This window comes from Thunnus maccoyii, chromosome 10 (assembly GCF_910596095.1).
Source record: "Thunnus maccoyii chromosome 10, fThuMac1.1, whole genome shotgun sequence".
Classification (NCBI taxonomy): domain Eukaryota; kingdom Metazoa; phylum Chordata; class Actinopteri; order Scombriformes; family Scombridae; genus Thunnus; species Thunnus maccoyii.
Window position 1 is genome coordinate 10,661,946 of NC_056542.1, and position 13,117 is coordinate 10,675,062.

At 38.8% G+C, this 13,117-nt stretch overlaps 1 protein-coding gene across 3 annotated transcripts in view; it reads left to right on the top strand.

Annotated features, from left to right (window-relative positions):
* Positions 1-13,117, top strand: part of myom3 (myomesin 3) — a 60,557-nt gene that overhangs the window by 25,184 nt on the left and 22,256 nt on the right. For all 3 annotated transcript variants that reach the window (XR_006098407.1, XR_006098406.1, XM_042423585.1), the window contains 7 exons: positions 397-538; positions 2,200-2,399; positions 4,301-4,354; positions 6,198-6,325; positions 11,558-11,741; positions 12,290-12,464; positions 12,693-12,814. Coding sequence is in view for 1 of the 3 variants with exons in the window: in XM_042423585.1 (XP_042279519.1) it covers positions 397-538; positions 2,200-2,399; positions 4,301-4,354; positions 6,198-6,325; positions 11,558-11,741; positions 12,290-12,464; positions 12,693-12,814 (1,005 nt within the window). In the remaining 2 variants the exon portion in view is untranslated. The remainder of the gene's footprint in view (positions 1-396; positions 539-2,199; positions 2,400-4,300; positions 4,355-6,197; positions 6,326-11,557; positions 11,742-12,289; positions 12,465-12,692; positions 12,815-13,117) is intronic.

Sequence of the window (13,117 nt, forward strand, 5' to 3'; positions counted from 1 at the left end):
CTGTGTTAATATAGTATATGTTTAGCAGCATAACATGTAGGGACCTTTTCCACCGAGTTCTTCCTCCTGCCTTAGTCATACTCTTTCAAATAGTATTATGTTCGAGCTACTTTAAGTACTTCCACAATTACACTTCTCCCACATCATCTGATCTTATTTTTCCATTTTGTCTCCTCCTTTCCTCTTCCCTTCACTCCCTTCTCATTATATTTCATCCTTTCTGCCTTACTTTCCTCTTGCCCACTAACAATTTCTGACTCATATCCCTCTCTTATCTTTCTAACTCCTCATCTTACTTATTTTCCAACCAAAGTATTATTCCGTTGCTCCAGTGTCTCCATCCCCTTCTTCAGTTTTTCTCTCCCAGTCAACCAATTTTCTCCTCTTCATCCTCAGATGCGGCAGCTGCAGTGATAGGAGGTCCTGCCTCTCCTCTGTCAGTCCAGGTTTCTGACATTAACAAGAACTATGTCCTCCTTACCTGGAAGCCACCTAGTGCTGATGGAACCTCACGCGTGGAGGGTTATTATGTGGAAAGGTGATCAACATGATTTCATAAGCTCAGTGTGACTACATTCTTACAATAACAACCAAAATAGAATCTTTTAACCAGTGATGGCTTTTCAAACATTTGGGAAATCATTGACAACAAAACTAAAAATGAACATGGTTATTGTAGTACTGTAACATAAAATACTTTGACACTTGGTTTCCAGTTTTGCAGAACTTAAAGTGGCATTAACACGGCAATGTTCAAGACATCTCTTGAGTAACTTCTTACTACTAACATGACTCTCAGTCTTGCATTACTTCCTATATGTATAACACCGAACAACGGCTACTCACTGCACAATGCCTCACTTATTTGTCACTATACTTAAAAAAACGGCAGCTGACAAATCCAAAATATAATAATCTGAATAGATCAATTTATTATTGAGTGGGACAAATGGAATTTCCTTATTATTAATAATAATAAACCATACAGTACATTCAGCTATTCATTATGCCTGGATTATTAAAATGTTGCCCAGGGGCTGAATCAGGGATTTTTAATGTATTTAGAATCTGCATTTGTGCTTCAGTAGAAGCAGAGATTTAGAGGTAAATTAGGTGAAATGAGAGATTATTGATGAAAAAAGTTTGGACCGTATTTTGTTTTCCATTGCCAGGAATATGAAGCACAGAGATTAAGTCTCTCACAGTCAATTTACATTGATTTAAACTCCATAAAAAAGCTTATTATAGATCGTATTTGCAGCAATTTCCTATATTGCAAGTCAACAATAGACCTACAGTAAGACTTTACTACTGAACCTCATCTTCCTCTGTGTGCTACGGGTGAGGAAATTGAATTGGGGCAGATAAAGATGGCGGTGGTGGCGGCCAGCAGCGGAGTAATATCCATTTGGCAGAGTTCACACGAGATGGATGGTATACATGGTAATTATCAGCCCTTAACACTATGTTAACACCCGAGTCACAGGCTCCCACAGGAGAACAGGTGCTGCACTTATCACAGACACCAATCAATCAGGGTCGTCTTGTACGTGTGTGTGTGTCACTGTATATTGTAATAAGTGTGTGTCGAGAGAGAAAGTGTTTGTGTTTTTGTGCGTTTCTGTAAACATCCTCATTCATTTGTGCATCAGTGCGTGCATGTTGTGTACAGTATGTTCTTGTTAATTAGTATTCAGGTATGTTTTTGTGTATTTGTTCTTGCATCTTCTATATTCAGTGTAGAAGCTACAATCCCTGTATGTTATTTGTTATTGGGTGAGGAAAGAAAAAGATAAGATACCTCCCAGTTCCCTAGCAACACCCTTATTGTTCGAAAACTCCACTCTTTTCTGTCTTTGTTTACTGCTAGTGCCAACAGTTTGCTATCGATGCATAATCTGCGCTCACATTTGCCCATTATCTTCACATGATGGTCTCTGGTCACAATTATAGGTCTTGGTGGAGTATTTACTGACTTAGATGTGTTGTTGTGCAGGCTCAAATGCTTTACAATTGGTTTTATAATGTTAAACCATGCGGACTGCATATAATGTGATTCAAACTTCACCCATTTGGTTCTTTGTTTACCACTTATTCAAATGTCTGTCTTTCTTTCTTTCTTTCTTTCTATCTAATGCAAAAATGTTACCTCTGCAGAATTGATTTCTCTCTCTCTTTCTATCCCTCTCTCTATCTCAGATATGACCTCGGTCAGGGCGAGTGGGTGCGCTGCAATACGCATATTCAGAAAATGTGCCACTATCCAGTGTTTGGACTAAAAGAAGGAGTTATGTACCAGTTCAGGGTCCGTGCTGTCAACCAGGCCGGTGCAGGACGCCCCTCTAAGGCAACTGAGCCTATTTTAACTGCAGACCCCCTGGAACACACCAGGACCATGGGTAAAACATCACACACACTAACACACACAAAGCAAAAGCCCTGGTGAAATCTGGCAGTCAAATTGCCGCACAAAAAGCCTTGTGGAAAAAAATGTAACCTCACCACTGCTGGAGCAGGTGACAAACTGAAAGAAAAAGAAACATAAAGTGGTGCTTTCATGCCTGTTTGGTGCGTTTATTTGTTTGGTTCTGTTCATTTGTGGTGTGAAACCAAAATGGACCAACCACATGATTTTGTGACAGTAAATATGTGATTTTAGCATTAATTTAGCAGCTAAACTATTATTGAATCCATATGCTGATCATTAATTCTCAAGAAAGCGATCTATATATTAATAGTTAATATAAATATAAGTGAAAAGCAAATGAAAACAAAGGTGTGTTGAACTTGTGACTTGTGTGTTTTAGCAGTTTAGCAGTTAAACAAATGACACGTTACACCCCTGTAAACATTACGAGGCTAATTTTTCTCCTGTTTCTACTTGTTCATAATGATAAATGAGGTCCAGTTGCAGCTATACTATTAATGCTCACAATATTTCTTTGTGATCTCATCAGAGAAGATATATATAACAGATAACATCTTAATTTAAGTCCCTATATTCTGCATTTATAAGCAACATATAAACATTTAATAAATTGTTTATAACACAGTTTATGTCACTGTAAGTTTACATAGTGTCTATTAATTTAGTGTCTATTAATGTACAGTATTTTCAACAATTATAACTTCTCATATAAAGATATATTTTGTATAATTACAACTCTGTTTTACTATATTGTCATTCATTATCAGTTTATACACCAACCTCCACTTATGGGTGCACAGGAGGAGTTATAGTTGTTGAAAAATACATTAATAAACACATCTGCTTACAACTACATTGTAGTGTGTCATTAACCATTTATGAACTGCTTGTATACTGCTTATAAATGCTTAATAGGGGGATTTAAAGGAAAGTGTTACCACCAAACATATGGTGCAGTAAAGTGCATCATGACCTGGTATCAGTTTGACTCTCCATTTGGGTCTATGTAGCACTGAACAGTTTATTTTTCTTTGGTCCACACAAAATGAAGTGAATTTACAGCTAAAGTGTTGCCACAAGAACAGTTTAATTGTTCTTTGGCATAGATTGTCCAAGTCTCTGGAGCTCTACTGGAGGGATAAATGCCAAAAGATATTTTGTATGTCATCCAAAGTCTCGCAAAGATGTTCAATTGGGTTGAGATCTCGGATTTCTCCACTCATTTACCCATCTGTATCTGCTACTACAAAGAGCAACTCTTTTCTGCTGTTAATTCACCTTATCTGCCTCTGTTGCTGTGTTACACCTGCACAGATATCACCACCACCAGCAGAAACAGACGTAGGTGTGTAGATGTGGATCTCATTTTATACAGCCTGCGGGTTTTGCAGTCGTTTCTGCGACAGCTTCTTAATAGCTTGTTAGAGTGGAACACTTTTTTTCTTAAAAGATTACTTTTAAGGCATTTAGGTTTTGTTAAATACTTTATATAGAGGAGGGACACAAACGATTGAGGGGAGAGTGAATGAAATGTGACGGAGATCACCAAGTGTGTGTATCTGTGTCTGTGTCGGTGTGTGTGTGTGTGTGTAACAGGGAGGACAGATGGGCTCTGGTCAGATGCTGTGGATCATTAAACACAGATGAAGGACAGGCAGAAGGTTGACTCGCCTCCGGCCTGCTCTCCATCCTTCCATGTCGCTCTCTCACCTCTTTGTGTCTCTCTTTTACTGGCTCTTTTACCAGTGGCTGCTCCTCTACCATTAACACTAATACTGTTATCATGAGCTCTCATATAACTTCATGATGCTGATATCTCTTCCTTCTTCATACCCCCCACCCCCTCTCTCTCTTTCTCTACTTCTTTCTCAGTGGTCAAAGTGGACAGAGGAAGGACGATCACCATTACAAAAGATGAACTGGAAGGTGAGAATGCCGTATTTTTATTTCAGTGTATAATTTTGTCATAAAAGGATGCCATTTGAACATTTGAACCCCAGATTTCAAACAGCGTCTTTATTCTGATGGCACACAGGCTGCCGGCTCCTCGCTGGTAGGTTGACTCGGGCTTGTGGCTTAATGCATCTTCATATTATATTTAACAATGAGCTGCAGTAATTGTATGGCTGAGGCAATGAGCATTTGTTCCATTTACAGAACTGAAGAGAATGAACAGTCCCCGGTGGTGTCCTGGTAAATACACATAATGGCCCGAGGTAGTGTGAATGCCTGTGAAGAGGGCTGATAACCTTGGCAATGCGACTCACAGACAGAGAGAGATAAAGGGAGAGAAGGAGGAATTTGTGTTTGAGGAGGCAACCAGAAAATAAACACAGCAGTGAAAGTGCATTCATAATCGTACTTTATCTTCTACTTTAATAAGAGATTTAGAGTACAGTGTGTGTATATATATGTGTGAAAGAGAGAGAGAGCGTGCATGTTCGTGTGCAGCTTTTGACAAAGAGCAAAGAGCATAATAGAGGCAAAGTCCCATTGAAACAAACTTTTGGGATCAATCTTCTATTAAAAACACTGAATGATGGTGCAGTACACATAGCTTCACACCTTTAAAGGCTGTGTTTGAATCCACCAGTTACACACACAAGTGAAATTCTACTGCTCAGGTTTGTTTAAAGGCCGATAGGAGCATAGTCACGAAGCACATGTACACCTAAAGTATCCACACATATGTTGCAACTGCTGCAACGATTAGTCGATTAATCAATTAGTCAATTGCCAGAAAATTAATATGAAACTATTTTGATAATATGTTTGGGGTCATTGTCATGCTGCAGAATAAATTTCAGATATCTCCCTGATGGTATTGCATAATTGGTAAGAATCTAAACATCTTAAGTACCTAAAACATTTGCACAGTAGTGTATATAGCAGTCAATTGAATATTTTAAGATTCTGGACTGTTGGTTGGACAAAACAAGCAAATCAAAGGCTATAGGCTCTAAGAAATGGTCAATGCATTTTTGTATTATATTTTAACATTTCACAGACCAAACAATGAATCGATTAATCAAGAAAATAATTGTCAGATTAATCAATAATGAAAATAATTGTTAGTTGCAGCCCTATGTGTTAACATCCACAGTTTACATCCACAAAATGCCCTTAAATTTGAACGTCAGCACTTTAACTTAATAGTCACAGTTTAATTTCAGATTCAACGTACTGCAGTACAACAATGAAAACTGTCCTATTACTGACAGACTGCACTGTACACACACACACACACACACACACACACACACACACACACACACACAGGCTTGCTGCCTTTTCCAGATCAGCATCTCTCATTTCACCGCATTCTCTTTGCTCTCGGGTTCCTCTCTGATCCACACTGCAGTACTGCTATGTCTTGAGGGGCCACAAACAGAAACACTTGCAGTGAGACAGACCAGCACAAAAGCTGAGGACTTTTGACTAAATCTGTACACTTCCATCGTCCGTGAGTCAAGTGTGCTGACTCAAGCCTTCTGACTATATATTATCTGGTATCCTTATGTATTAGGAATAGAGGTGAAACTGGGGCAGTGAGGTAAATCTCATCCATTTTATGCTTGGCTCAAATCCAGTATACAAAGCATGAAATTTCCTGATGCAAAGAGACGAAAAAGCAATGTCTCGGCCAGCAGTTTTTGTACACTTTCATTCAGGCTGACCTTGTTCAAACTTTTTTCTTTGTCCTCCTCCTCCTCTTCCTCCTCCTCCTCCTCCTCCTACTCCTCCTCCTCCCCCTCTCTGCGCTCCACAGGTCAGATCAAAGTTCCCTTCCCTCCCACAAATGTCCACGCCTGCGAGGTAAGCGACACCTACGTGGTGCTGAGCTGGACTGAGCCTGAACCCAGAGGCAGGGAGCCGCTCACCTTCTACGTGGAGAGGGTCAGTCTTTACACACACACACACACACTCAAACACACTGACTCAAACACAAATGTTTGCATTACTGGAACGCTGGGGACCTTTGGATGACAGTTATCCCCTAGCCGCTCACCTAAACCCAACCCTGTTTCATCTTAAAGGACCCTACCCAAGGTTTTAGCACATTAGCTGCAAATTAATTTACTGCTGACCATTTTGCAGCACACACTGTGAGTTTTTCCAATTGATTTTTCACCTCCCACACAGTCTTTCATTTTAGTTAAAGCCAGCTCAGTAAGAAATCCTCCTGAAGAGAGTTGAAACTGGCTTGAATTAAGTAATCCATCACACATACTCCCCCTTTTTTGCTAAATTTACATGAAGTTATTATTATATTTGGACAGCAGGGAAGATTCAGAGAGCTCTTCCTTCCTGCTCATTCGATGAAAAGTTGGCATCTTAAATTTGGAACTTGGCTGCTGAAAATCTTTGAGCTATGTTGTCAAACCAGAAGTCAAACTAGAATAAAACGAAACGAAGATTTGGATGGGATGATTTTGGTGGTTTGTTGTAATTAAATGTTGTTGTGGAGGGTATTTTATGTGTATATTTGATAGCTAACAGTAGAGAAATGGAAATGATGAGAGAGAGAGAGAGATAGAGGAGAGGGAACGACATGCAACAAAAGTCCCTGGCCAGACCTTTGTTGATGTTCATGACCAACAGGGTGAGCAGGATGCAGCTCTCTATATAAATACAAAGGGCTCATTCTAAGGTACTGAAAACACAACCATTCTTATTTTCAGGTGATAATGCAATAATTTAAACATACTTATGAATATTATATTCCATTTCTGCCAAGTCTGCTCTGCTAGATGCCACTGTCTGGAGGAAACTGAATTTAAATCCCTAATCTGGAGGGTTTTTTTTTTTTATCATGTTATCATGTTTTATCATGAATCTGAAGGGCATCTTTAGTTCCTCTTCAGAGCTGAAAAAACCTGAGCTAAAATCAAAACTCAAAACAGAGCAGGGATTTGGATTCGCATCTCTCCAGACTTCCTACCACCTGGATGATTGAGAGATAAATCTTTATATTTTTCTCAGGAGTTGGTGAAGACCAAACAGAGCTGAAAGGAGCGTGAATATTGGACTTACACCCATCAGGTGTCCAAATGGCCAAAAAACCAAACCAATGCCAGTTTAATGGACTCAAATAGCAGTGGTACAGTCTGCAAAACAAATCATATCCCTCAAGGAAATGGTGACCAAGAAAAACCCTCACTGGAACTTCTTGGTCCTCATTAGTATATAAAACAAGAAAAAACACACACCTACAGTACAGACAAGTATTCACTATACTAATAAAATCAGATACATACACAGGTACATACAGCACATGCTCTCTTTCATGCACAAACACACATTTATACAGATATAAAAATATTCAAACACAAACCACCATTGCAATTAGTAATACTAAAAAATTAGTATATACAATGTTCATCATGCTTCACATCAAGGTAGTGCTGTCTGAATCAATCTGCAAGCATTTGGACAAAGCAGTGAATGTGGAAATTACTAAGGGCCTCTGTATAACTGTTGTTGGGTGTTATAGGCCTCCATCTGCCTTTAACGATGTGTTGCAGTCTTAGATGCACCTTTTATCCAGACTTAATTACAGCGTAATTGTTTTAGCTGGTGATCTTAACTGGAATTGGTTTAAAGCCAGTATCGGACGATTTTAAATCTTTTTGTGATTCCGTCAATCTTACCCAGTGGGTTAATCCACCCACTCGTCCAAATCTTAAATGCCCTGAGAAGTACACCTTAATTGACTTGATTCTGACTAATGTTTCTCATAAATTTTCAGCTGTTGGTGTTTTTTGCAATGACCTAAGTGACAATTGTGTTGTTGCTGCTATCAGGAACACTAAGATCCCTAAATTAAAACCATTTGTTAGAGGAATCTTAAACATTTTAAAGAAACGGGGGTTTTATCATGATTTGTTTCATTTTAATTGGAGTAGAATAGAGTTGATCCCTGATGTGGAGAGAGCCTGGACCTTCTTTAATGATGTTTTTACGCAAAAAATAAATACTCATGTCCTATTCAGGAGATACAGAGAAAAGGGGCATGATAAGCCCTGGTTTTCCTCTGAGCTAGCAGATACTATTCATGAGTATAACTTGGCTTGAGCTAAGGCAAGGACAGCAGGTTATATCACTGATTGGCTTGTTTTTAGACAACTAAGAAATAAATGCTCCTCTTTTATCAAGAGAGCTAAATCAGAATATTATTTGTCTGTCACCACTAGAAATCTAAATGACCCTAGGAGATTTTGGAAAACCATAAAATCCCTTCCTGTGAGCAAAAACTCAAGCTGTGCCTACATTTGTTATGAAAGATTCTGTTGCTGTTCATGACAAAATGGAGATATTGAACTGTTTTAACAAGCATTTTATATCTTCTGGCTCTCTGTTTGACTTTGCTTGTTCTGTGTCTGTTAAACCCTGTACTGACTGGTCAGTCTTCTTACCTTTCTCTGTGCAGGAAGTTCATAAAGCCCTAAAAACTTAAGATCCTAGAAAACCCTCAGGACCTGATCTTATTGATCCTTACTTTTTGAACTTGGCAGCTGATTTTGTAGCATAGCCTCTTGCATATCTGTTGAACCTTACACTGGAAAATAAGGAAATTCTTCAGATATGGAAAACTGCTTTTGTTCTCCCTTTATTAAAAGGGGGTCAGTGCATTGGATATGATGGTCTATGTTCTGATAAAGTATCCATCTACAAGGGTGTACCACAGGGCTCTGTATTAGATACACGTTTATTCACTATTTATATAAATAATATGGGTAAAAAAAGTGTCAGCTGCTAATTTTAATTTTTATGCTGATGACACTGTTATATACTGCTGTGCGTCAACTCTTGTACAGGTCATTCAATACTTTTATTGTTGCCCAATATACCCTACTTCAGCAGAAACTCATTCTTAATATAGATAAGACCAAACTTATGCTGTTTACCAACTCTAGGAATAGGCCACAAAATAGAGGCTGTTAACTCATAAATACCTGGGTATTTTGATTGATGACTCCCTCACTTTTAGGTCACATGTGCCGTACTTAGTGAAAAAGCTGAAAGCTGAAACTTATTTTCGAAATAAGTTGTGTTTTCCTGTGAGTTAAACTCTCGGGTAGCATGGCCTGTTCTGGCCACCCATATGCTCTTACACTGATATATATATGAGGCAATTCTTTGTCTGCTCCCTATGTGTATGCTACCTATGTGTCTTTATCATGCAGAAAAGTCCTGGACAGTACTCTTTGCGTTCTCAGGACTTCTTTATGCTTTCTGTCCCAAATGCCCATATAGAAATTGGAAAAAGGGCATTTGTGTAGTCTGCACCCACGGCATGGAATATGTTGCAGAATGAGTTGAAACTCAATTAATTAATCTAATTAAATGCTTTTAAATCCAAAATGAAATAATTAGAATCAGATTCTCTAAGATGTCAATGTTTTTAATTTACCTGGTTACAAAACTGACTCCTAGAAATTTCTCTTTTGAAATGTGTGTTCCCAATGCTTGTTTTTTTATTAGTTCTCTTTAATTTTGTCTCCTTTTGTGTTTTCTGTCTGTAACTATGTGTTTTTATTCATGCTGCAGCCTGTCTTGGCCAGGTCTCCCTTGAAAAATAGATTATTTGTCTCAATTGGACTCTCTTGGTTAAATAAAGGTTAAATAAAAAATAAAAATAAAATACCTTCACATCCACTGAACACAAGGATCAATATTCTTGCATCATCGGTTCCCAGTTGCTTGTAGGGTTTGGCCGGTCCACTGCTGGAACGTGAGCCAAATTAACAACAGGCTCCTGACCACAGCACTAATTAAAGAGACAAGGGGAGGGAAAAACACACACACACACACACACACACACACACACACACACACACACACACACACACACACACACACACACACACATAAACACACACAAAAACGTCTACCACTGTGGTGTCAGTTTAACTGGGAATTTGTGGACTCATTAAAAGCAAGCAGACCTTGATGTTGCTCGTTTATGCTATGCACTTTGGCATTGGGGCTTTGATTTTCTTGCTTGCATAGTTGAAAGACTTTTACTTTCCAACTGACATGTAACTACTGTGATGTAACTACCTGGACTCAGATTTGCAGGTTTTGTGCGGTTTAACATTAGTTAGAACTGTAGCATCATCTGGTTTTGACTTAATAGGAAGCATTTCAATGATGCATTCAAGGTAATGTTTGTAAAAGAGAGCACTCAAAGTTTAAAATGACTGCAAAAATAGGAAATCTCCTCATATAAAGTAACATATCAAATTGTTGTGACTGAACTGTTCTTTACAGCAATAAAGGGCCTCGGTTCTCCAATATCAACCCAGACACCCAACAGCTCCTAGCTCCAATGATCAGAAAACTGCCACGGGAAATAGATTTTCATTGGACTTTTATAAGTTACTGGGGTAATAAAACTGTCAAATCTGTCCAAGGCATCTGAAATTACTGAAGTCTGCTGCCTTACTTCCGCCTATATAATGAAGGGAATATATAAATATCCCTCTCACCCTTGAGCAAGCACTTCATAATCACTGATCTCTTTGACATGCCCTGTTCTATTGTTAAGTTTCCCACCTCAAACAGGGAGTTAGAGAAGGAAATAATGGTTACTTAGAGCAGGAGAACAAAGTAAATGTAAGTAATAAATGAGGGGAGGTTAGTATCATAACAAAAGAACGATTAATTGACGAAGATGAAGACAAGATGAGTTGATAATTGTCCACAGTTGCATCTGCATGTCTGTTTGTCTTTTTGACTCTGCATCTCCGTGACTTCTGTTTCACTCTTTCTGCACATTTTTCTGCCTTCCTGAATCCGAGGATCTATTTATATTTCTGGCTGCACCTCTCTCTGCCTATCACACGAAACTGCCAGTCTTTATTCCTCTTTGCCCCTTTGTCTCTATATTAAGTGGTTCACTCCAAAACCAGACAATCCTCAATTAACTACAGAGTAAATGATGGTACAAAATTGGAATGAATTATGAGACTTTTTAAAGGAGTATTTGGCAGTCTGAGCCCCTCACTCTTGTGCAGATTGAATCCTCCAGCACATGTGAAGGATACTGAATAATGAACATGTCCTTGAAACAGATAGTGCTTTTGAAATGGTATTTTTGCCTTTCTAATGCTGTACTTGGATCAGTCCCTGGCAGGAAAGAGCAGCTGGGAGTTGGCCAGTATGGACATGGTGGTAAACGCTCCAAGGTTCCCAGTGTTTGACCTGGTGAAGGGCAAGCAGTACTGCTTCAGAGTGCGCTCCATCAATAAGTACGGTGTCAGTGACCCCTCTGAGCCGAGTGCATTGATCTCCTTGGGAAAGCCACAAGGTGAGAGAGGGTGTGCTATGTGCTGGTACCCACGTATCACTCTACCTGTTGTAAAGGTCAATTGCATTTTGTGCAGCTGCTTTCTAGCTCAGCATTAACCGTCCATACTATATCTACCATAGTTTGTAAAAGATTATTGTAAGTGACATTGTGGGAGTGATTTTTTTTACAACCAGTCTGATCATCTCTCTACGGTTGTTCGTTGTTGCAGTATGATCACAATTTGGACAGTTAAACCTCAAGTTTAAAGAGAATCATGACTTAATATGGATAAACCTAAACCTATCCATCAATGAATTAAGGAATATATTAGTTTAAAAGTTTGTAACAGTCCACAATATCAGTGTCTGATTCTCTGTGAGCATATCAGCTTCAGAAACAAAGACTTCATTTGGAACCACAGGTTAAGTTTCTGTACATTCCTGAAGGAGACTCGCTCATCTTTTTAAATACTATGTGAATGGAAGACATGATTGGATTCAATCAATTTTCATTTGATCATTTCAGCTTAATTCTTAGCTGATGGCTTTTAATCTGATTTCCATCAGGTGTTCCAGCTCCACCTCACTCTGTCATGGGGATCAGAGACACAGACACCTCGGTGCTGCTTAAGTGGCAGGAGCCCAAAGAGAAAGACGACATCCTGGGATATTACCTTTACTACAGTGAAGCTGGCTCACAAGCCTGGAAGACTGTTAACAACAAACCCATTACTAAAACTAGGTAATAGGGATAGATTTTTAAACATATTTATTTGCACTTGTTTTTTTCTGAAGTAGTAGATGCAGTATAGTCTGATTATAAAGTAAACCATAGTTGCAGTAGATTATCCCTCAGCATGACAAAATATTTTGGAAATATTTCCAGTAATTACATGGAGCTGAAGTTGTAGCAGATGGCCAGGATCTGATTGATCTTTCAGTGTGTCTGAACTTCATCCCTCCTTCTCAGGTTCACGGTCCATGGTCTCAAGACGAAAAAGGAGTATGTGTTTAGGGTGAAGTCTGTGAGTCGAGCAGGAAACAGCAGCTACTCGGATGAGTCTCAGCCAGTCCTGGTCAAATCAGCCATTAGTAAGTGCAGCTGCGAGCCAAAACAGTGGACACAAAAAGGATGTTTTTTCCAGGACACAACTCAAATATCAAGGAATTTCTAATCATTTCTGATGCTTTTACAACCTAAGCGACACAGAATTCCTCTTGCAGAGGTAAAATTTAGAACACATGACATTAAAATGTTGTATTTAAATGTTGAATCAATCAACCAGTACATATTTGTTCAAGATTTTGAAGAGATTAGCTATTCTCAGGGCTGCACAACAATTAAAGTCAAAACTCCAAATAAATAAATGCAGTTCTTTATATCGTGCTGGTTAC